The 24602-nt window shown below is 44.6% G+C and overlaps 1 protein-coding gene across 7 annotated transcripts in view; it reads left to right on the top strand.

Annotated features, from left to right (window-relative positions):
• The window catches only part of TEX2 (testis expressed 2), a 102571-nt gene that overhangs the window by 34518 nt on the left and 43451 nt on the right, over positions 1-24602 (top strand). For 6 of the 7 annotated variants that reach the window (XR_014820921.1, XR_014820923.1, XR_014820922.1 and 3 more), the window contains exon 2: positions 7726-9367. Coding sequence is in view for 3 of the 7 variants with exons in the window: in XM_021066767.2 (XP_020922426.2) it covers positions 7751-9367 (1617 nt within the window). In the remaining 4 variants the exon portion in view is untranslated. Of the gene's footprint in view, positions 1-7725; positions 10083-24602 lie in introns of all 7 variants that reach the window. The other variant, XR_014820924.1, reaches the window with a different exon arrangement.

Genomic DNA, 24602 nt, shown 5'->3' on the forward strand with positions numbered 1-24602 from the left:
CTGTTGAGGCTTTTGCTTTTTATGAGTTCAGGTTGGATGGGAGCCATCAATTTGTTCCTTGTTTATTTATTTATTTAGGCTGTGCCCATGGCACTTGGAAGTTCCCAGGCCAGGGATAGGGATCGAACCCAAGCCACAGCAGTGATAGTGATCCACAGCCGTGCCAAATCCTTAACCACTAGGCTACCAGGGAACTCCTGTTCCTTATTTTTAGACTGGATAGAATAGAATCCCGCATAAATGCTAGAGAGGGAAATCCTTATGAGAGGCTTTCTCGATCTTAGTGAGCGCTCTGAACATCTTTACAGTGCACAGTAACTTTAATGGAGAGTTACAGTCAAGACTTTAGGAAAGACCCATCAGCAGGACAGTTTGAGATAGCCTGCTTCCCTGAAACACACCTAAGGCTGAGTTTCAGAGAGCATTTGGCTCTAAGTAGCTTTTATCCCCCTAAGAAAGTATGGGAGCATAAATGAGTATATTTGCATATATTATGTTGGAACATAACCGCATGGTGGTGTAAACACTAAAGAACAGTGTGAGCTTTTCACATAGAATTGTTTTAGTTGGCACGATTAGTTCAAAGTATTTCATTCTAGAGTTTTGAATGGTAAAGTTTTAAAAAAATTTTTAATTACGGTAAAGTATACATAACATAAAATTTACCATCTTCACTGTTTTTAATTATATAGTTCAGTAGTGTTAAGTATATTCACATTGTTATGCAACCCATCTACAGACTTTTTTCATCGTATAAAACTCTATATTCATTAAAAAAACAAAAAACAAAAAAAACCTCCCTATTTCCCATTCCCCCAGCCCCTGGTAACTGCCATTCTACTTTCTATTGATTTGATTTTTGCTTTTTAGGGCCGCACCTGCAGCATATGGAGGTTCCCAGGCTAGGGGTCAAATTGGAGCTACAGCTGCTGGCCTACACCACGGCCACAGCAACACGGGATCTGAGCTGTGTCTGAGACCTATGCCACAGCTCATGGCAGCACTGCATTGCCGACCCACTGAGCAAGGCCAGGGATCAAACCCACATCCTCATGGATACTAGTTAGATTCGTTTCTGCTGCACCACAACAGGAACTTGCTGTTTATTTCAATTCAGTTTCTTTAGATAACTCATATAAGTGGAATCATACAGTATTTGCCTTTTTGTGACTGGTGTACTTCACTTAGCTTAGAGTCCTCCAAGTTCTCAGATCTAAGTGAGGGCTGGTTTGCTTCTGGTTCACCTACTACAGGTAGAAGTAGCCCTTTGGCGTCCCAGCTCATCGTGGAACAGCCTCCAGTTAGGGCTCCACCTCAGCCAGCCTGGAACTCTCTAGATATCTGCTCAGGAGATCAATAAAACGAAGGTTCCTATTTGGCAGAATCATCCAATGTTTTGACGGCAAGAGTGGCTCCTGTCGCGTTCATCCCTCTGGGGTTTTTCCTTCCTTTCATCCTGATGATTGTTTACTCAGTTGTTGAAGCTTCAGTGCTTTTCAAACTTTTTTTTTTTAAATATTGATTTCATTGTTAGTTTTCAGCAGAACAGTGGACCTGATAATGGAGCCTATTTTCCCAGACACTAGACTCTGGCCTCAGTTTGTCAGCATTGCCTCTGCCACCCCTGACAGAGGCGGGGTGGATGGGGTTAATCTTTAGCACCACTTTGCTCATGACCAATTCAGACTTTTGATTAAACATCTCTCTGGCAGGAAGTCATCCTATATGACATGCGAGCTTTAGGCTCTCCTCTCACAAAACTCTAAGTCAGTGTTGAAACCCAAGGTCTTGACACAACATTGTAAATCAACTATACTTCAATTTAAAAACAACAACAAACCAAGATCTTGTTCTCTGCTGGTGACTTTGGGAAAAGGAGACCTGTTGGGAGAGAAATGACCTTTTTTGGCATCTCAGTTCCTGGAGGCTTGATGTGGTTGTTGTCCCCCCCCCCCCCCCTTTTGAGAGCCTGGTTATAATTGAGTTGAGACAGTAGAGGTCAGGAGGCTAGTTACTTTTTTATGATGCTAGATTGTCAGCTGGATAATGAATTCTTATTTCTCAGTGCTGCTGATCACATGCTAACTGTTGAGAACAGAGCTCTTAGCTCCTGAAAGAGCTGATCATGCCGGTGCACAGAGGGGGTAGGTACCAAGGCCAGGACAAGCAGCGATAACCAGCATGCATGACACATTTCAGGAGGCAGATTGCTGTGGTGGGAAAGGCATCAGGACATGTGTGTCAAAAGACCATGTCTAACCATCCCCCACCCCTTTAGTATTCAGTGCTGTGGCCTTGGACAAACCACGTAGAGTTGCTGGACAATAGCCAGTTGCTTTTGCTCTTGACTTTGACTCTCCTTCAAGGCTGTGACTTGTGGGAGGGCCTGTTTTGTTGGCACCGACAGCCAGCCACTGAAGTTTGGAGAGGACGGTGCTTGGAGTCCTCCCCAAGAGGAGGAGGGAGTGGCCACTTGATGGTTTGTCTAGACCCAAAACTGAAACTGACAGCCCTTATGACTTGAACCTAGCCAGAACCCAGGTTGGGACTTGAACCCACGGTTTCTGTTTATTTTTATTTTTTGAACTCAAGATTTCTAAATTAGAATCACTCACCCGGTGTCTAGACTTACTGGTTACAGTTCTTTTTTCTTTTTTTTTTTTTTTTTTTTTTTTTGTCTTTTTAGGGCTGTACCTGCGGCATATGGAGGTTCCCAAGCTAGGGGTCTAATTGGAGCTGCAGCTGCCAGCCTACGCCACAGCCACAGCAACGTGGAATCTCAGCCGTGTCTACAACCTACGTCACAGCTCATGGCAACGCCAGATCCTTAACCCACTGAGCGAGGCCAGGGACCAAACCCCTCAATCTCATGGTTCCTAGTCAGATTCGTTTCCACTGCACCACGACAGGAACTCAGGTTCAGGTTCTTTGTGCCTGAGAGACAAAGTGTAAGGCAAGAAATAGATTTCTTAAGATAGGGTACTGCGAGAGATGCAAGTGGGCAATCAGGGAGGCTCTGTCCCAGGGATTAGGTGGGCTACATTTTTATAATTGAGGGGAAATGGGCGTGGGAAAAAAGACCCTCCTCTTCCTCTTTCTTTGAATAGTAGCTCCTCCTTGGTATCAGTAAGAGAGTATTTGACCCTGTAAGATCAAACTAGGACTGTCATGGTGCTTATTCAAATCTGCAGAAGGGCGATCCTTAAATCCGAGGGGTCGGGACCTGAATGCAGGCCTCACCCCATTCCCCACCCAGTGACCTGAGGCATAAACCTCATGCCTCCACAAGTCAAGCAAGGCTTCTTCCTTCTGATGGCGCTCTTGAGCAGTTACTAACTTAGAGTGGTCTTGCAACGCTCCCTAGGTTTCCCTCTCTGTGGTCCCTTATTGGGATGTCTGCAACTCCCTGTGTAACTATCCTACTCCCTCCCCATCAAAACCATGGACTTTGGTTCCAGGACACGCAGTTATCCAGACATCTGGGGCCTTGAAGCAGTCGTTTTTCTAGTCTAACCCCCTCTCATTTGCAGATGAGCAAACAGGACGCTAAGATTTTCTTGCATTTAAAAAGTAGTAGTGCTGCTCTAGCCTCACATAGCACGTTTTAGTATAAAACTAGTGAAGTAGAGCCAGATTTTGCTCAGTGTGGATTTGGAGGAGTTTACTCTGAACCACTGAAGCCACCGCCTGAGCTGTGGAGAAGGGTGTTGGCAGCGGTGAGCCAGACAACCTCCCCCGCTGGCTCCCAGGCACCTAGCGCTCCTTGGGGCCCAGCTCAGCCCAGTTGGCTGACACAGACCTGAATGGTCAGGCCACTCAAGATGGCTGTTCTCCTGCTCTGTGTACATCATCTGCTGGACCAGTCCCATCTTTATCTACACCCTGCTCACATGACTGACCTTCCTGCATACTTGCCCCCAGGCCAACAAGACCTAAAGGCAGTCTAGCAGTGATCAGCAGAGTTCCCTTTAATTGACAGGTTAGGGGGCCCAACTGTGTGCTGGAGGATTGGGCAAGTAGGGCCCTGATGGCCCTTCCTGGGCAGGTGCCAGCTCACTGTTCCCTGGGGCCCTGTCTGGCTGCTAAGACCACAGGTTCCTGGATGTACTGCTATTTGCTCTTGACTTGGGCCTGACTTTGCCTGCAGGTTCCCAGGCCATCCCATCCTCAACTACAGAAGAGCCTACTTTTGCCTTGCTCCCTAGAGGACCAGCTTGTACTGTTCAGCCCCCAAATGATGCTCTCTCTCTTTGCACCTGTGCCCACAGTCACATTTACTGCCAGTGAAGCATCCTTAGAGCAGCACAGCCTTTCAGGTCATCCTTTATGTTATTAAAGCAATTTAAATCTTATTTTTCAGCCTACTGAGAATTATCAAGTACCAAACTTTCTTTTAAAATTGCCTCTATAGGAGGTCCCCTCGTGGTGCAGTGGTTAACGAATCCGACTAGGAACCATGAGGTTGTGGGTTCACTCCTTGGCCTCGCTCAGTGGGTTAAGGATCTGGCGTTGCCAGGAGCTGTGGTGTAGATTGCAGATGTAGCTTGAATCCTGTGTTGCTGTGGCTCTGGTGTAGGCCGGCGGCTACAGCTCCGATTGGACCCCTAGCCTGGGGACCTCCATATGCCGCGGGAGCGGCCCCAGAAAAGATGAAAAAAGAAAAGGAAAAGAAAAAAATTACTTCTATAATTTTCTTTTTAAATTACCCTTATAAAACTAGGTGACAGTTAAATGAAAAACATATGTTGCACTTGGTATTTTTCTTCTTGCTAAGCCTACAAACCTCTGGGCTTTGAGATAGCAGGGAAAGATTGTCCTGGACCTGCAGCTGGGTCTTTCGAGGCTGCCTCCAGCTCCTGGATTTAGATTGCTTTGTGTCCAGTGGGGATAGAGCCTGAAGGTCATGAATGAGCTTGGACAAAACTCTGTTGAAGAGTTTTTATGAAAGTAATTTCTCTCAAGTGTTGATACTGAAAATGTGTCGTTTCGGATGTGTCCTTGTTGTGACTGGCCCTTGAACTGTAATTCTTGTCATTGCTGGGTTATTTCCTGTTTCTAGGAAATACTTTTTCTTGTCCCCCACGCCCCCAGGTTTTCTCCCCCTGTGCCTTCAACACACACACGTTTACCTTTTTTCTTGTTGGTAGTATCAGTTGCGAGCATTTTTTTTTTTTTCTTTCTCTTTTTCTTTTTTGGCTGCCCCTTGGTATTTGGAGCTCCTGGGCCAGGGTCAGATCCGAGCTGCTGTTGTGACCTACGCTACAGCTTTTGCAATGCAGGATCCTTTAACCCACTATCCTAGGCCGGAGACGAATCTGTGTCCTGGTGCTGCCGAGACACTGCTGATCTGGTTGCGCCAGAGTGGCAACTCCACTTGGAGGCATTTTGAAGATGAGTATGTGGTGGAAGACTTAAATATAGGAGTTCTTCAAATTAAAGAAATAAGCAACAGGGAGTTCCCGTTGTGGCTCAGTGGGTTGTGAACTCAGCTAGCGTCCATGAGGATGTGGATTTGCTCCCCGGCCTCGCCCAGGGGGTTAAGGGTCTGGTGTGGCCGTGAGCTGTGGTGTAGTTGAAGATGAGGCTCAGATTCCCCAGTTGCTCTGCCTGTGGTGTAGGTCAGCAGCTGCAGCTGTGATTGGACCCCTAGCCTGGGAACTTCCATCTGCCACAGGTGGGGCCCTAAAGAGCAAAGGAAAAGAAACAAGTGACAAATGTAACATTGATTGTGGAGATAACTCATGTAACTGTATCATATTGGGTTGTGACTAGCATTTGTAAATACAAACATACAGGCCCTAGAAAATACACTTGCCTGCCTGCTTGCATCTCTCACAGGCGTCCTCTCCTAATAAATCTATTTCTTGCCTATCAAAAAATAAAAAATTAAAAAAAAAAAACATATAGGGTTTTAGGTTTGGAAAGTACTGTTAGTCCCTCATTTAACAGATCAAGACCCAGAGAGAGAGGTCCTGGCTTCTTCAAGGTCCCACAGAATGGTCTGGAAAGGGAGCAGGTATCAAAAGCCCTATTGCCTGGTCCCAGGGCAGTTCTCTTCTCTCTCCCATGATGCCTTTCTCATACTGGGGGTCTCCCCCTGCTCCCCAGTGCCCACCCTCCATCCAGGCCGTGGAGAGAGTCCCATGCGTCAGGACACACCATGCCCATACTCGTCTTCATGCCTCTGTCCCTTCTTTCTTATCACGCCCAAGCCACCACAACCTACCCATCAGTTTAAAATCCCGCCTCCAGGACTTCCCGTCGTGGCTCAGTGGTTAACAAATCCGACTAGGAACCCTGAGGTTGCAGGTTCGGTCCCTGACCTTGCTCAGTGGGTTAAGGATCCGGCGTTGCCGTGAGCTGTGGTGTAGGTCACAGACACAGCTCGGATCCCTCGTTGCTGTGGCTGTGGCATAGGCTGGCAGCTGTAGCTCCAGTTAGACTTCTAGCCTGGGAACCTCCATATGCTGAGGGTGCGGCCCTAGAAAATACAAAAACAAAACAAAGCAAACAAACAAAAAAAGGAGCTCCCATCTTGGTGCAGTGGAAACGAATCCAACTAGCTCTGATTAGACCCCTAGCCTGGGAAACTCCGTATGCTGCAGGTGTGGCCCTAAAAAGACAAAATAAATAAAATAAAATCCCACCTCCAGTGCTGGTCTCACCCTCCTCTGAACTCCTGAAGTTCACTCCTTGTGTTTTAGTTCCCTTGACAGAGTCTGTTTCTGGATTGTGGTGTTCGTTTCCCTCTTGTAGGCCTGTCCTAATGCCTGGTTCCCGGTAAATGGGCCTTAAGAGAATGGGGAGAGGTCAAATGTACTGGATGTCACAGGGTAGCTTTGGCTACTTTTGTTTTGCTGCCCAGCTTTTCTGCCAGCTTCTAAGCTCCCGAAGCACAGAGAGCATAGCCTCCATGTCTCTCGCCATAGCTCTTGGCAGAGTTTTCACTTTCTGGCTTAGAGCATTGACACTTCATTTTCCTGCCCTTTGAGTCTTGACTTCAGTTTAATATATAAGATTGTTTTATCTTGAAGCCTCAGAACATGGCCATGTCTTCATGGCTGCCTAAAGACTCCAGCTTGATGGTGCCTATCGTTTGGGAATAAAGAAGCCAGTAGGTCGCAGCAATTAGTTTACAGATTTCCCTTGCTACCCTTGGATAGTTTGCTGCTTATTTGCGGTGGCAAGGTATACGAGGGTTGGTGGGAGAGGCAAGCCAAATAATTGTTAGGATTGCTGTGAAAATTGTCTTGCAAACAGAAACCCTCCAGGATCAGCTTTTTAGAGCTAGAAAACCACAGGTGAAATTTTTGTTCCAAGATCCTCAAAATCCCCAGCAGGCTGCATTTTATCCTGTTGCACTTCTGGAGTACTGCTGGTAGCAACTGTGGTGCAGGTCTTTCAAGCCTTGCAGTGTAGCATTACTGATAGAAATGAGTCAGTTAAGAGGGAGGAAATGATTACTTAGATGTTGTGAAGTAAACAGACTATATGGCATTTATGACACTGGTTTGTCGTTTGCTCGTAAAAGAGAATGCCTCACTGGAATTTGTCTGATGAAAATTAAACCATTAAACTGCTCAAGTGAAGAACAGTGGCCATCTGCCAAGTAAAAGCATAATCACCATTTAGAAGTGAGCTTCGGCTGCCCTCCTGTCCGCACACGACAGGGTCTCCCGTGGAGAAACCACTTTCTGATTTCTGGTTTTCTCGCTGTTTCCACAGAGCCTGAGCCCTTGTGAAGCCGGCAATGACAAGTCTGAATGGTCGCCATGCCGAGAAAACCATTGATATGCCAAAACCATCCGCCCCCAGAGTGCACGTGCAGAGATCCGTGTCCCGAGACACTATCGCCATTCACTTCTCGGCATCCGGGGAGGAGGAGGAGGAAGAGGAGGAGGAGTTCAGGGAGTACCTCGGGGAGGGGCTGGACGACCAAAGCGTTGTGACGGGGCTCGAAGCCAAGGAAGACCTCTACCTGGAACCCCGGGGTGGCCATGACCCCATCCTGGCAGAGGCACTGTCCGTGCCCTCTGCCGTTTTGCCCGTCTCCGTGCACACTGTCAAGCTGTTGGAGCCCCCTCCTCCTGCAGCACAGGTATTAAGTACAGTGCCATTGGCTCTGTCCCCGGGGTCGTCTTCGTCGGGGCCCTTCGCTAGCTCTCCCAGCGTGTCGTCCCTTTCTGAGCAGAAAACCAGTTCCTCCTCCCCGCTGTCCTCGCCTTCCAAGTCTCCTGTCCTCTCGGCCAGTGCCTCTTCCTCCACCCTCTCCAGCGCGAAACCCTTCATGAGCCTGGTGAAGTCCCTGTCGACCGAGGTGGAGCCAAAAGAATCCACGCACCCCCCGAGGCACAGGCACTTGATGAAAACGCTGGTCAAGTCTCTGTCCACCGACACCTCCAGGCAGGAGTCCGACACCGTGTCCTACAAGCCGCCCGACTCCAAGCTGAATCTACACCTGTTCAAGCAGTTCACGCAGCCCCGAAACACAGGTGGAGACTCCAAAACCGCCCCCTCTTCCCCTCTGACTTCGCCTTCGGATACGCGCTCCTTTTTTAAAGTGCCCGAAATGGAGGCGAAAATCGAAGACACTAAACGACGCCTTTCAGAAGTCATATATGATCCTTTTCAGCTTTTTAGTAAAATTATAGGGGAAGAAAGTGGCAGCCATAGGCCCAAAGCCTTATCTTCAAGTGCTTCAGAACTCTCCAACCTGTCCAGCCTGAATGGTCACTTGGAAAGCAATAACAACTACAGCATCAAGGAGGAGGAGTGTGACTCCGAGGGGGAGGGCTTGGGAAGCGACCCCGGCGTCCCCAGGGGGGACCACCCCCCGCCCACCGAGGAGCCCTCCAGGGAGGCGGAGCCCAGGAGTTCCCAGGGGAGCAGTCTGAAGGATTTAGGCCTGAAGACCAGTTCTCTGGTTCTTGAGAAATGCTCTCTGTCTGCCTTAGTGAGCAAAGAAGACGAAGAGTTTTGTGAACTGTACACTGAGGACTTCGATTTGGAAACAGAGGGGGAGAGTAAGGTTGAGAAGCTCCCAGAAGTCCCTCTCAAGCCAGAGGTGCTGGCGGCCGAGGGCCCCGCTCTCGACAGTGACCACGAGGTGGACTCGGCCAGGCAGCACCCGGAATTACCGGTGAAGACGCTGGGCATCTTCGTCTTGTGCGTCTATGGGTACCTCATTCTCCCCCTCCCCCACTATGTGAGCGGACTCTTTTTGGGCATTGGCCTTGGCTTCATGACTGCAGTGTGCGTGATTTGGTTTTTTACACCACCAAGTGCTCATAAATATCACAGATTGCATAAAAATCTCCAGCACTGGAACCCAAGGTCTCTGGATATCAAAGAACCTGAGATGCTAAAGGTAAGCCTCTCCCCTTCGCAGCAGTGGGCTGGCCTACAGCCTTATTTTAGATCTGACTTTATTCTTTCAGTTGATTGTCACAAGTTGTTGCACAAGCAGTGTTTTTAAGACTGGCACCTAAGAGACTTGTTTGGTAAGACTCATTCTAGTTGAAGTTTTACCAGTTCACACACACGTGGTTTTTCAAGGATCTTCCATGGCTCTAGAGAGTAGCATTTACATCCAGGTTCCATTTCTGTCTCTTTCTAAATTTGCCAAGGACTTGCTCCTTGCTAAGGATGCATTATAACTGAGTCTGCTAGGATTAAATATTCTTGAGACCCTGGAGATGGGTTAAATACTCCTGGGATGCAAGAGAAGGGACAAGGAAGAGAAGGCGGATGAACGTCAGGGATGGGCATGGCTGGCACCAGTCTTTCCCCTGTGCACAGAGAGGCCTGGGCTCTAGAGGGAGGCATCACCTTTCTGTGACGTCATGTCTCAGAACTTGGGCCTCTTGAAAGGCACCCGAGGAAATCCATTAGGGTGCACAAAGAAAATGTTAGAACTCCCATTTGTAGTTATATCTGTTTTATAATATACGCAATATAAAAGTACAGCTGTAGCTTACATAGTTCATAAGTCATAGGCACCTACACACATTTTTTATATATATATATTTTTAATTTTGGTAAAATACACCTCACAAAATTTACCATCTTATTAACATTTTTAAGTGAACCATATTATATTTAACATTCAGGGAGTTCCCGTCGTGGCACAGTGGTTGACGAATCCGACTAGGAACCATGAGATTGCGGGTTCGGTCCCTGCCCTTGCTCAGTGGGTTAACGATCCGGTGTTGCCGTGAGCTGTGGTGTAGGTCACAGACGCGGCTCGGATCCCGCGTTGCTGTGGCTCTGGCGTAGGCCAGTGGCTACAGCTCCGATTCGACCCCCAGCCTGGGAACCTCCATATGCCGCGGGAGCGGCCCAAGAAATAGCAACAGCAACAACAACAACAACAAAAAGACAAAAGACAAAAAGAGACAAAAAAAAAAAAAAATTCATTCACATGGCTACAACCTGCAACCAGCACCACCATCCACTTTGCTTATCCATTTAATCCATTCATACTTGGGTTGTTTGCACATTTTTGCTGTTATAGAGTAATGCTGCTTTGAACATAGGTATACAAATATCTTTCAAGACCTTGCTTTTGATTCTTTTGGGTGTATACCCAGAAATGGAATTGCTGGATCATATGGTAACTCTAGTTTTAATTTTTTGAGGAACTACCATACCATCTTCTACAGCGGCTCTACCATTTTTGCATTTCTGCCAACAGTGCACAAAGATCTCAGTTTCTCCACATCTTTCCGGCACTTGTTATTTTCTGTTTTTTTGATGGTTTTTTTTTTAATTTATTTTTTTTGATAATTCAAAGCTTGTTTGGTTTCCCTGTGAATAGGTTTTTCCTCCTCTCTGCTTAAATAAGAATACTCAAAAAAAAAAAAAAAAAAAAGGCACCGCGATCTCTCCTTATTACTGCAAAACAAAAACAAAACCCCCACCACAAAACAAGGGGAAGAACTCTCAGGGTTCAGAATAGTGTTTGTTAATATTTTGTTTTTAAATTTCAGAATCTTTTTTCCTCATTCAGAAAAAATACACAGCCAATGTTTAAAAAACACAGAAAACTCAAAAAATTATTATTACACTAGTGGGAGACAATTATAGTACATATATTATATATGTATACTATGTATATATTTTGTGTGTGTCATTGTTTTTCCCACATTTCTGCACATATGAGTATATATATCACACACATTTGTATTCATGCACTCTTTTCGTTTAGATTTAGTGGGATCATATTCAGACACATCTCAGAGATAACGTGGGTTCAGTTCCAGACCACCACGATAAAAGCAGTAAGGGAGTCACAGGAATTTTTGGTTTACCAGTGCATATAATAAAATTAATGTCTAGCAGTGGGATGGACTGGGAGTTTGGGGTTAGTAGGTGCAAACTGTTGCATCTGGAGTGGATAAGCAATGAGATCCTGCTGTAGAGCTCAGGGAACTATATCTAGTCATTTGTGATGGAACAGGATGTAGGATAACACGAGAAAGAGAATATATGTATGTGTGTGTATATATATGTATAAAATATATATGACTGGATCACTTTGCTGTACAGCAGAAGTTGACAGAACAGTGTAAATCAACTGTAATAGAAAAAAGTAAAAACCTTTAAAAAAAAATTATGTCTACACTATACCAGTCTATGCTGTTTGTAGTAGTATTATGTCTAAAAAAAAACAATGTACATATTTTAATTTAAACATGCTTTGCTGCTAAAAAGTGCTGACCATCATCTGACAATGCAGGGTTGCCACAAACCTTCAATTTGTAAAAAAAACAGAGTACCTATTAAGCTCAGTAAAGCGCAGCACGATAAAACGAGGTATGCCTGTGTTTCGCAGTCCGACCCTTTTCTTCCACATGGCAATATGTTACGAGATTTTCTTTTTTTAAGAGAAGCTGGTGCTGCGTCTTGATGATGTGACACACTTAAGCTTAGCATTAATATAAGAAGTGGAGCAAAAGTGAGTCATTATGCATGGTTGCTAAGCTTTTTTGATAGGGTAGTGACTATCTAAATTACATGCCCTCTAAGTAAGTTAATGCTGGCGTTAGCAAAGAAGAATGGTACTTAGGTTAACTCCAGTGCCTAGTGACTGACTGTGATATTCAGTTTAAACTGGTTTGAGCTCTTAATTGTCTTGGGAAGATTTTGATTTTGATCCAGTCAATCTTTAGTACTGAGTCCAATTTACTAACTAGAATACTAGTTAAGAATTTATAGGAGTTCCCTTTGTGGCTCAGTGGTTAAGAAACCTGACTAGTATCCATGAGGATGTGGGTTCTATCCCTGGCCTTGCTCAGTGGTTTAAAGATCCAGCGTTGCCATGAGCTGCTGTGTAGGTCACAGACACGTCTCGGATCCCTCGTTGCTATGGCTGTGCCATAGGCCTGCAGCTACAGCTCCGACTCGACCTTTAGCCTGGGAACTTCCATATGCTGAGGTGTGGCCCTAAAAAGAGAAGAAAAGACAAAAAAAAAAAAAATTTGCTGACTACACAGAGGATGCCATTGTTATGGCACAGTGTGACTGCTGTGATCTGATCATTGAAACAGTGAGGGCAGCACTACAAGCTGAGCACCTACAGGGGGCTGAGCGTTGAGTGTATTAACTCATTTAATCCTCATCACAACCCTTTTCGGTTATATGTGCTCATGAGAACATGGAGGCACAGAGAGGGTAAGTTACTTGCCCAAGATCACACAGCTAATGAGTGGGGAAATCATGCAAGACTGATTTTTTTGTTTTTGTTTTTGTTTTTGTTTTTTTTTTTTTTTTTAATCTTTTTGTCTTTGTTGTTGTTGTTGTTGTTGTTGTTGCTATTTCTTGGGCCGCTCCCGCGGCATATGGAGGTTCCCAGGCTAGGGGTTGAATCGGAGCTGTAGCCACCGGCCTACGCCAGAGCCACAGCAACGCGGGATCCGAGCCGTGTCTGCGACCTACACCACAGCTCACGGCAACGCCGGATCTTTAACCCACTGAGCAAGGGCAGGGATCGAACCCGCAACCTCATGGTTCCTAGTCGGATTCGTTAACCACTGCGCCACGACGGGAACTCCTGATTTTTTTGTTTTTTAAGGCAAGTGTTTTGCACTTGGTGCCTGGGATAAATGTATTTGAATTTTCCTTGTAGAAAATGCTTTAGTGTCATCATGGACTGACGCCTGTAATTCAAGCGAACTGTACATTTTAGCCTGAGGTCTTTTGTTTGGTGTGCAAGGCTCTTTTTAGAAACCTGGCTAAATATGTTCTCTATTTTATTTACTTATTATTATTTTTGGTCATGCCTGCAGCATGTGGAAGTTCCTGGGCCGGGGATTGAACCTGTACCACAGCAGTGATCCAGGCCACACTAATGACAGCACCAGATCTTTAACCTACTGAGCCACCAGGGAACTCCCTACATTCTCTCATTTTATTTTATTTTATTTGCTTTGAAGGGCTGCACCCGTGGCATATGGAGGTTCCCAGGCTGGGGGTCCAATCGGAGCTATAGCTGCTGGCCTACGCCACAGTCACAGCAATATTAGATCTGAGCCCCGTCTGCCATGTACAACACAGCTTACAGCAATGCCAGATCCTTAACCCACTGAGCGAGGCCAGGGATCGAACCCACAACTTAATGGTTCCTGGTCAGACTCGTTTCCGCTACACCATGACAGGAACTCTTACATTCTCTATTTTAAAAGGGGACAGGAAATTCCCTGGTGGCCTAGTGGTTAAGAATGTGGCATTGTTACTCTGGGGAAACTTTTGTTTTTGTTTTTGTTTTTTGTGCTGCACCCGTGGCATATGGAGGTTCCCAGGCTAGAGGTCGAATCGGAGCTGTAGCTGCTAGCCTACACCACAGCCACAGCAATGTGGGATCTGAACCTCATCTGCAACCTACACTACAGCTCATGCCAACTCGGGATCCTTAACCTAGTGAGAGAGGCCAAGGATTGAACCTGCATCGTCATGGATGCTAGTCAGATTTTGTTTCCATTGAGCCCTGACGAGAACTCCATGGGGAGCCATTTTTAAAAAGATACCACTTTAAAACATTTAGCAGTATTGACATTAAATTTAGGACACAATGTTGTGATAAAATAAAAGGAAAGTAGGAGTTCCTGTGCCTCCTTATAAATGCCTGGACCCAGAAATGATGCATATCCACTTCCATTCCCATTCCACTGGGATGAGCTAGTCTCATAGGCCCCCAAAGTGTTAGAGGCCCTGGGAAATCTAGGACTTGGCTGGGCAGCTTCTTTTCAACAAAACCTTTACACTATGGAAAGGGCTACCCAAATTTTGGAGACACAGCTAGCCTTCTCTGCCTCACTTTCATAGTGCTTATCAGAGCTATAGTTCTATGTTTATTGTCTGTTTCCCTCAATACACCGTAAGTTTCATGAATGCACAGGCCATGTCCATTTGTTTATCCTTGTGTCCTCAGCCCCCCACATATATTAGGCACATGCTAAGTAATTGTTGGATGAATGGATGTAAATGAATGGATGGATGAATGAGTTTTATCAGAAAATTTAGAGAGTAAGTTAGTATTGCCCTATCATCTGCCTGAGAAGTTGTTTTTATAAAGAAATCCCCAATACTTGTCCTTTTTTTAAAGAAACAAAATTAGGATTTAATAGAAGTGATTTTTTAAGAAGATGAAAAATGATTACTAAAAAGCACAGCTTATAGAGAGTGTTTTCTTTCCCCCCGGCCGTGGAAAAGCCAAGAGGGTTCATCTTTGGCAGGATTTGAAATTTGATGTTTCTTGCTTAGAAATCTCCAACTCTGCTCCGCTTTTACCAGTGCTCATACAGCACTGCCCTCCTGAGTTCAAAGGGAGGAAAGAATGAAAGAGCATACCAAGTAGAGCATTGGAAAAATGGGAATGGTGGCTTTGAAGTGATGCAGGAGATGGTTTCTTTGTAAAACAGTTGTGTGAACCTGTTTCTAGGGTGAGTTGAAAGAGTGACTTTTTCAAAATAACTTGATTTGGGGATTGATCAGTGGTTTGAATTGTTTTCTCAATGCATCTGATGCTATTTAGTTGGTTTTTATAGAGGGTATGAGGATGCAGGTATGAAAAAAAATTTTTTAAACATTCGTTGATACAGGAGGCTATAAAACCTGCCTGTGATAAAACTCTCTGGTACAGAGGCCGGACCCCCTGATCTGCATACTTCATGCCCTAAGCAGACTGCATCTAGAAGCAGGGAGCTTGGTGCTCTGGACTCCTTTAGGGCATCGTGTGGTTTTAAACCTCTGAACCATATGCATTCTCAATGATGGGTCCAGGAAGTCTTTGCAACCCGGACTGAGTCTGGTTCCTTTATTGGCTTCATAAACAATTCAAGGAGCATTGCAGTTTTTCTTTGATGTGCCTTCACAGGATCGGGAAAGGGAGGAGAGAAGTAGAGGTTTTCTGTACTTTATCCAGATGATTTTAGTATTCCATCCATACTGCAGACATTTGTATTTTAACATGATGGTGCAGCAGTGATGCCTGTGTGGGATGGTGAGCCCAAAACACCAGTTTGCAGCCAAGCAGTGGCCATTCTCAAAGACTGGCGTGGGGTTGGCGAGGCCTCATGGTACTCTACCTCTCCCACCCTGAACTCTACCGGCGTGGCTGTGGCTGTGGTGTAGGCTAGCATCCCCTAGCCTGGGAACTTCCATATGCCACAGAGATAGCCCTAAAAAAGAATTTTTTTTTAAATGGGAAAAAAATTCCAGAAAGTTCCAAGAAGCAAAACTTGAATTTGCTGCATGCTGGCAACTGCTTACATAGCATTAACACTGTATTAGGTATTATAAGTAGTCTAGCGACGACTTAAAGCATGTGGGGGAATGTGCACAGGTTATATAAAAATACCACACCATTTTATATAAGGGACTTAAGCATCGGTGGATTTTGGTATCTGCAGGGGTCTTGGATTCTGAGGGACAATTGTATTTAATTCTGCACAGTAACATTTCTACAGTCTGTGGAGAAGCTTCCTAAAGATATCAAAAGGTTCTTGGGTTTATGTGTGAGTGTAATTGTGAATTGTATTCATGAGTAAGTTCTTTATCTCAGACTCATGAATCATCTGCTGAACACAGCAGTAGGATGTTGGTTTCAGGAGTGTGGACCTATCCCTTTTGAAAGATACGATGTAGAAAGTTGATTAATATTACACTTATGCCATTCCAAAACTAACAAATTAATTTTGGAGACCTCCCCTTTTTCTTTAGGTCATGTCACATTTAGATATTCGTTTATTTATTTTTCATTTTTTTTGTTTTTTGTTTTTTAGGGCTGCACTCGTAGCATATGGAGGTTCCCAGGCTAGGGGCTGAATTGGAGCTACAGCTGCCGTCCTACACCAGAGCCACAGCAATGCTGGATCTGAGCCACGTCTGCAAACTACACCACAGCTCACGGCAACGCCAGATCCTTAACCCAGTGAGAGAGGCCAGGGATTGAACCTGCGTCCTCATGGATCTCAGCTGGATTCATTAACCGCGGAGCCACAAAGGCTGCTCCACATTTAGATATTTAATAAGGAGGGTTAGGTTTTTAAAATGATTGCATTCCCTAATACAGGCTGTGGTTTTGACATATAAAAGAATACTTTTGTAGGGAGAACACTATCAATTTTGGGAAGAAATTCTAACTTGTAGATTTAACCTCAATTTCACACCATTCTTTCTTTCAAGAAATTGGAGTGAGCAAACCTTAAGGAAAAACAGCCTCATTACATACAGCCAAAAAAGATTACTGTTCGTTGGTCTCTTATAAGCCTCAATACAATGAGCATAATAAATAGGAGTTCCCGTCGTGGCGCAGTGGTTAACGAATCCGACTAGGAACCATGAGGTCGCGGGTTCGGTTCCTGCCCTTGCTCAGTGGGTTAACGATCTGGCGTTGCCGTGAGCTGTGGTGTAGGTTGCAGATGCGGCTCGGATCCCGCGTTGCTGTGGTTCTGGCGTAGGCCAGTGGCTACAGCTCCGATTCAACCCCTAGCCTGGGAACCTCCATATGCCGCGGAAGTGGCCCAAGAGATAGCAACAACAACAAAAAGACAAAAGACAAAAAAAATAAATAAATAAATAAATAAATAAATATTTCTTTCTACATTATACTTCACTGAAAATATCCTGCCCCTGCAGTGGGTCACTTAAGTTTTATGTAAGGCTTCTATAACCATGGTTATTGCCTTGTTGCTAGGGGAGTTTGTCAGGTGAGATGTTTCAGTGCAGGCACTGTCACTTACTTACAAGCAGGTACCCCAAGTTTTGAATTGGTTGGAGAAGCAACTGTATGGAAAATACTTGCTGAACTACATAGGAACAATGGTACAAATGTCAGGTGACTCCAGAATGATTTTTCATCTTTTATTCTTTAACATTTTATTGTAGGAAATTTCAACTGTGCACATAGGTAGAGAGAATAATATAATGAGCTCCCATGTGCCCGACACCTGGCTTCAGCAGTCATCGTTTTGCTGTTTTCCACTTAACCTGCTGTGGCATGGCTGAACCACCATTCTGGTCCACCTAAATGGAGCCACAGTTTGTAGCATCATTTCCTTGGGAAAATGCATCCTGAATTCCACATAGGTATTGGAGGACCGTCCTTTTTGGTTTTGTTCCAGGTGTCATCTATGGAGTAAGGAGAGAGACTGTGGGCATTGTTGGTCTGAGCTTTCTCAAATCGTGTTTGTTTTTTTTTGTTTGTTTGTTTGTTTTGAGTAAAGTATCAACCATGGAAGAGCATCAATGCTAGATATCTTTCCACCTCTAAATTTTATATGTGGTATATAAGGAAGGTACAAAATCCATCAAAGGTTGTTCTTATTTTGCAATAATTAGCCTTTAAGAAGTTTGCCATCCTCCCAAAGACGACACTAGAAGCAGGATAGCCCCAAGGCATGAGCATGTTGGTGTGCCCTCTTGGCTGTTGTGAACTCGCTGTGTTATTCTCTTGCTCCTTTCAGTGATCTTCAAGGTGGGTTGCTGAAGACGTGATTCAAGAAGAAAAAGTTACTGTTTCTAGTTTTGCTTTTTTTATCCATAAGAAAGTAAATAAGCCTTGCTAATATTTAACATACAGATGACTATATGTTGACCTTTGGCCAGAATCCTTGGAAATTATCAAGAAGGCTGTTTGAAATACGGATTTACATTCATTATCATTAACAGTGAGCCTCGCCCTAGTATACGTGTTTTGATGTGTCAGCTGAGGATAGTACAAAGCTATCAGAAAGGAATAACTTAAAGTGAGCAAAAGGCTAATTATTTCATTTTTGCTCTTTCTTTCTTTCTTTCTTTTTTTTTTTGTCTTTTATATTTTTACGGCCTCACCCAAGGCATATGGACATTTCCAGGCTAGGGGTCTAATTGGAGCGGTTGCTGCTGACCTATGCCAGCGCTAATGCTGGATCCTTAACCCACTGAGTGGGGCCGGGGATTGAAACCACAACCTCATGGTTCCTAGTCAGATTCGTTTCTGCTGCGCCATGTCGGGAACTCCATTTTTTTTTTCCTCTTTATTTCTATTTTTAACCTTTTATAAAAGCTGTATCACATTAGAACATGTATATAACTTATAAGTAAATGTATATATTGTAGGAATATACTCAAAAAATTTTAGCTGATATGATGTGTGAGCTAAGGCTTTTAGGCTACTAATTTATTTGCTTGCTAATCTATTATACTTTCAACACTTATTGTTAATATGACTTAATATTTATCATATATTAACATAAATCAGACCTTAATTATTTCATTGGTTCATCTGATATGTTATTCTTCTAATTTACATGCTTGTTATCTCCTGCCTGTCACTGTCTGCCCATGCATATACTTGAATTTGCAAACTGCTGCCCTAAAGGATAGGAAAAACTAGAATAAAGGCCATTTTCACAGGCAGAGTCTGTGGCTTTAGCCCAGACTCCAGTGCTTCTAGTGACACTGCCGTGAAGGTGACCTTGAAGCAGGCAGTTGGAGGATGTGGAGAGTATTGATGCTGATACTTCCCTCCCTTAATGGACTTTATGTTTAAGACAGTGTCTTCGAGCAGCATTTATTTTGAATGTTGACTATTCACTTGAGGCTATCATTTGTAGTGTGAATTCGGTGTCTGTAGGCCTGTCTGTCTGTCATTTTGGGTAAAAGCAATTTTGTATGTAAAGTTCTGTAAACTTTAACAGACTATTCCTGCCTTGTTCCCAAAGTTCATGATCTGTGATACTGTTTTAACTGGTGCCTCTAGTTCTGAACCATTAGTGATTCAAAAAGGGTTTAAGACTAGCAAAGAGAAAATCCTATTTATGTCTTCGTTTGGGGGACGAAAGAAAAACAATCACATTTTTGTGTGCTTCCGAGATGATTTTCAGCAGCAGGGGCCTCACTCAGTTCTTATGTTTAAGAAGATAAACATGTTCTGGCTCTGTTCTTGTGTATAGGATTTGCTCCTTCCCTAAGAGACTAGATGAAGGACTGATGCAGGGGATCTGAGTGACAGGCAGCCTCAAATGCCAGCACAGCCAGGTGACAGCAGGTGTCAGCCCAGGCACCCCTTGCACTGAAGGTAGAGAGATCCCCATTGCTTCCTCAGCCAGAAGGCCGGCGCTTTTCTCTGGTCAGCTCAGCATCAGGCTGACCAAGAGAGCATTGGCCTTGACCTCCTGATTGGCCCTGTAACTGAAAGTGAGCATGGGGGTAGTTCTCCCAGACTTTACTATTTTGCAAAAGGTTAATTGTAGCTTTTAATCTTTCCAAGTATTAAATGAGTCCCTTTATAGGTTGTGGTTTGTACTTTGAGCCAGACTGGCTTCTAAGTCCATTTGAGAATTGAAGAGAAACCCCTGACCTTTTACAGATCAGATCATAGGACCAGTCTGTGGGCCAGACAGCTGCAGCCCAGCTGACTGGGTCATTGTCCCCCCGAGGCGTTCACTGTCTCCATTTTAACAGATCCAGTGTCAGAAAGAAATGAGGCTTGTCTGAGTCGCTTTAGTGTGGGTTGAGAGCATCTCTGAGTCCTTTAGTTGAGCGGAGAAATGGAATGATTGCTCACTGTGTCTACACCTCTTTATACCCGCCCCCAAGTCCCATAACAAAACAAAGTTGGAGAAATATCTTACTTGAAGGGATTCAGGATTAAGAACAGGGTTTAGAACAGCTGAGCAGTGGACGGTTGGGCAGCATATGGGGAACACGATGAAGGCCTTGGAGTTGCTGCACTGGTATCAAAAGGTAATCAGGAGTTCCCATGCGACTCTGCCGGTTAAGGATTTGGTGTGGTCACTGCTGTGGCATGGGTTCAGTCCCTGGCCCGTGAACTTCTGCATGCCTCAGGTGCAGCCAGAAAGAAAAAAAAAAGTAAAAAGGAAACAAAGATAATTAGGGTTTGCACTGAGTTTGCTTTCTTCAAGGGCAACCTGGTTTCAGGTCAGTAGGGGTACCTTTGGGGGCAGAAGAGGGAACTCTGTTCTGAGAAGTCGTGCCTGCCCACCTCTCAGCCTGAGCCTCCCGACGGCCAGCTTGCATCCAGGATGCCTGATGGATATGGGTCAAGTGGCAGCCCTTGTGATTCAGGCTTTCCTATCAAAGCTCGTAATGTCCCAGAAGGACCCCTACGAAAGATTGAGGACCTCTCTCTCTGCTGTAGATAAGAAGTGGCTAATTCAGTTTCTGTCCTGAAAATCTTTAACATTTTTTACTCTTTGGTGTCTTACTGAGGTTACTTATTTTCTTGTTCTGTGCTCTTTGATGCAATTATAATTTGGTTTTTCTTTTTGGGATCAGTGACCAAGTCTTCAAAGTAAACTCAAGTTCCTGTTGTGGTGAAGAGGAAACGAATCTGACTATTATCCATGAGGATGCGGGATCAAACCTTGGCCTTGCTCAGTGGGTCGGGGCTCTGGCGTTGCTGTGAGCTGTGGTGTAGGTCGCGGACATGGCTTGGCTTGGATCCATCGTTGCTGTAGCTGTGATGTAGGCCGGTAGCTACAGCTCCTGTTGGACCCCTAGTCTGGGAACTTCCATGTGCCAGACATGTGGCCCTAAAAAGCAAAAAACAAACAAACAAACAAAAACCCAAAACAAAAAACCCTCAAAAAACAAAGTAAACTCTACAGCTCCCTGCACTTACTCTCAGCTCGTTCCTTTGCTTCTCCCCACCCATGCAGCTACACCTATACCTGCAGGCTGTGATGGGCCAGTCTGTCCTACCTTGTGCTTTACAGATTTTATTTAATCCTCACAGCCACCCTCTGAATTAGGCTACATTTATGTATTCAGTGAACAAACATTTGTTACAAGTGTGATTATCTCCTGGAGTTTATATTTGAGTAAATCATAGTTAATAGATACAGTGATAGGAAAGTAACAGAAGACTGAACCCAGGTGATCAGGGAAGCTTCCTGGGAGAAGCGTCCTCTTGGTCATACCTGGGAGGTGACCAGGTATTAGCCAAACTAAAGGGTGGGCTGTGTCATGGAGATGGAGTGGGCGCTGGGACCTTGTAGGCAGGCCCACTTGATCCAAGCTCCAGATTTGCCACTCCATAAACCACCTTTCCTTTTTTTAGCCATTCTCTGGGCAAATCACTTAACCTCTCGCACCACTTTCCTCACCTGTGAATTCATGGGGAATTGGCAGAAGTAAAGAAGATGCTTGTGAGAGACAGGATCATAATATGAGCTTAAACACCAGCTGTTATAATGAATATTGATATTGGTATTTTAAAAATAATATGCATAAGATTTGTTCCTTTTCTCTATGCAGGTTGTATCTCAATAAAGTACTGTTAGTGTGGGAAAAAAGCCATCACAACTCAAGCAGGGTGTGAGGTGGGGACCAGGGAGGCATGCAGCTGGGAAGTGAAGCATGCAGCTGGGAAGTAAGGCGTGCAGGACCCTTTTACAGGTGAGAAAACCCAGGGTTTAAGGCGAAGCCGAACGTAGTGGTAAGTGGTGAAGCCAGGATTGGAACGCGATTGTGTCAGACTCTTAGCATTTCTGCTAATGGCTGAGGGTTGGTTTCAGAGCAAGTGTTCTGACCAGCAGTCTTGTAATCAAGTAGGACCAAGGATCCGGGCTCATTTACGCTAACAAATGATTGTTCACAATAGACGTGCAATTCAGATCCTGATTTGCGGGCTGTATTTACTTGGTTTTGGCAGCTGTGGACTTTAGCCTCTGATAGATAGATTTTTAATACAAAGAAGAAAGTGGTAGTGCAGGAAGGAGGAAATGTGAAGATAAAAGGGAAGGAGAAACCACTGGTGCCTTTGAGTTTGGAGCGCAGCCACTGGTGACGCTGCAAGGATGGGGGTTGGGAGGAGGAGGGTCAAGCCAGCCCCAAACCTACCTGGGAGAGGGGAGTTTGGAGTCCCTCCGGCTTTCCCAAGGAAAACCATCCTCCTGGACCTCTTCCGAGGCCTGCCCCTGCCCCTCACCGCTGTCTCCTCTGGTGGGGCAGGTTTTGAGCTGTGGAGGGCTGGAAACTCTAAGAACAAAACTTGAGGGGCGGTTTGTTAGACTGGTGCAGAGGGATGGCTCTTCACCTGAGCGAGCCTGCATGTGGATGAGCTGATGCAGGGTTTGCATCGCAGAACACGCACCTGTGCCTTATCTTTTCTACTAAAAATCAAGGGAACAAGCTAAAACTGTTGTGTGAGTTTCTTCACAAATTGAGTATCATTTATTTATGTATTGGCCTGCACTCATGGCATAGGGAAGTTCCTGGGCCAGGGATCAAATCCAAGCCATGGCTGTGACCTGTCTACACCACAGCTGCAGCAGTGCTGGCTCCTTAACCCACTGTGCCACAGCGGGAACTCCATAAATTGAGTATCCTTTAATGATCTCATAGAACTACAAGAGTTTTTTAAACAACTTTCGTCTTTTACCTAGATTATATTTCTTATTCCTGAGTTTTTAATATTCAATGTTGCCTTTTTAAAGGGGTTTTGAATTTCTGAAACAGAATGTTTGCTCTGCAGATGGCTTAGACTGTCTTCTCGTTTAGTTATGTGAAGCACGTTCTAACACAGCAGAAACCTGCATGTATTGGAAGTGTCATTAGGAGGAAAGAGGAGGTTTTTGACCATTCTGGTTGAGCCCAGTGTCTAGGTCTGAAAAGCCGGAACCCAGGAATTGAGTGTGGGCTGTCCAACAGAGTAGCCACCAGCCGCATGTGGCCATTGAGTGCTGAAGTGTAGCTACTTTGAACTGGGAGTGCTCGAAGTGTAAAACGCATGCTGGATTTTGAAGACTTAGTACAAAACAAAGGGTGTAAGATCTCATTAATAATTTTTAGTATTTATTTAATGTTGAAATGATAATTTGGATACATTAGATTATATAAAATACATTATTAAAATTAATTTAACCTGCTTTTTTCTATTTTAGTGTGGCTACTAAACAATTTAAAATTACATATTTTCATGATGCACATTTATGGCTCACATTATATTTCCATTGGATAGTGAGTGCCTCCCTTGACAGTTCTGCATTTTCTGACTTAGCAAAGAAAAAATGAAAAGCAGTTGGAGAGAAACAACCTTTTATTCCTAAATTTATTTGTACATCAAATAATCTGTCCAGTCTCAGGAGTTTTGAAAAGGGAAAATTCTCTGAAAATGAATCTGTTTCTCAAAGATGGTTCTGTTATTTGAGATAACTTCGTAATATAATTGTCTTTTTTTCCCTTCAGCCTTTCTAGTCTGTTAGTAACTGGATAATAAGTGTAATGCTGGGAGTTCCCATCGTGGCTCAGTGGTTAACAAACCCGACTATTATCCGTGAGGATGCGAGTTCAGTCCCTGGCCTTGTTCAGTGGGTTCAGGATCTGGCATTGCCATGAGTTGTGGTATAGGTCGCAGGTGTGGCTCGGATCCCGTACTGCTGTGGCTGTGGTGTAGACTGGCAGCTACAGCTCCGAGTGGACCCCTAGCCTGGGAACCTTCATATGCTGCAGGTGAGGCCCTAAAAAGAGAAAAACCCAAAACCCCCAAAATTGAATGAAAAAATGTGCTTAGTTCTACAGTTAAAAAAAAATAAACCCACCCAAACTGATGCTCTGACAATGCAGTTCCCTTCAGGCCCCACTGTGCTCTGTATCACGTGTCCCTTTTTGCTTCATCGTTCTGATATTGTCGTTTCTTTACAAACACCTAGATTACACCCTCTTCCATGGCCACTGGTGACTCATCTGGCATTTTTAAATAGATGCCATGAATCACTGGGAGGAGGGAGAGAGATTCCTAGTTTATGCAAAAAAAATCTACTAAAAGCTATACATCTATAGCATTGGCTAATAAATTTCACACATACACACACACACCCAGTGACAAACGTGTGTTTGTCCATTTTGATTTCCAGTAACGCTCTTTATGGTTACTCTAGTGGGGTCAAGGGTGATGTAGTGAAGCTCAGTTCTTCTCTACTGTTTTAGGAGTACCGTTGTGTCGAGAATCATGTCTTTTTTTTTTTTTTTTTTTTTTTTTTTTTGTCTTTTTGCCATTTCTTGGGCCGCTCCCGCGGCATATGGAGGTTCCCAGGTTGGGGGTCTAATTGGAGCTGCAGCCCTTGTCCTTCGCCAGAGCCACAGCAACGCAGGATCCG

The sequence above is a fragment of the Sus scrofa genome, chromosome 12 (assembly GCF_054392235.1).
Source record: "Sus scrofa isolate SSC_HxYL_T2T_F1_AM1 chromosome 12, Sscrofa_HxYL_maternal_Yorkshire_Landrace_v2.0, whole genome shotgun sequence".
Classification (NCBI taxonomy): Eukaryota; Metazoa; Chordata; class Mammalia; order Artiodactyla; family Suidae; genus Sus; species Sus scrofa.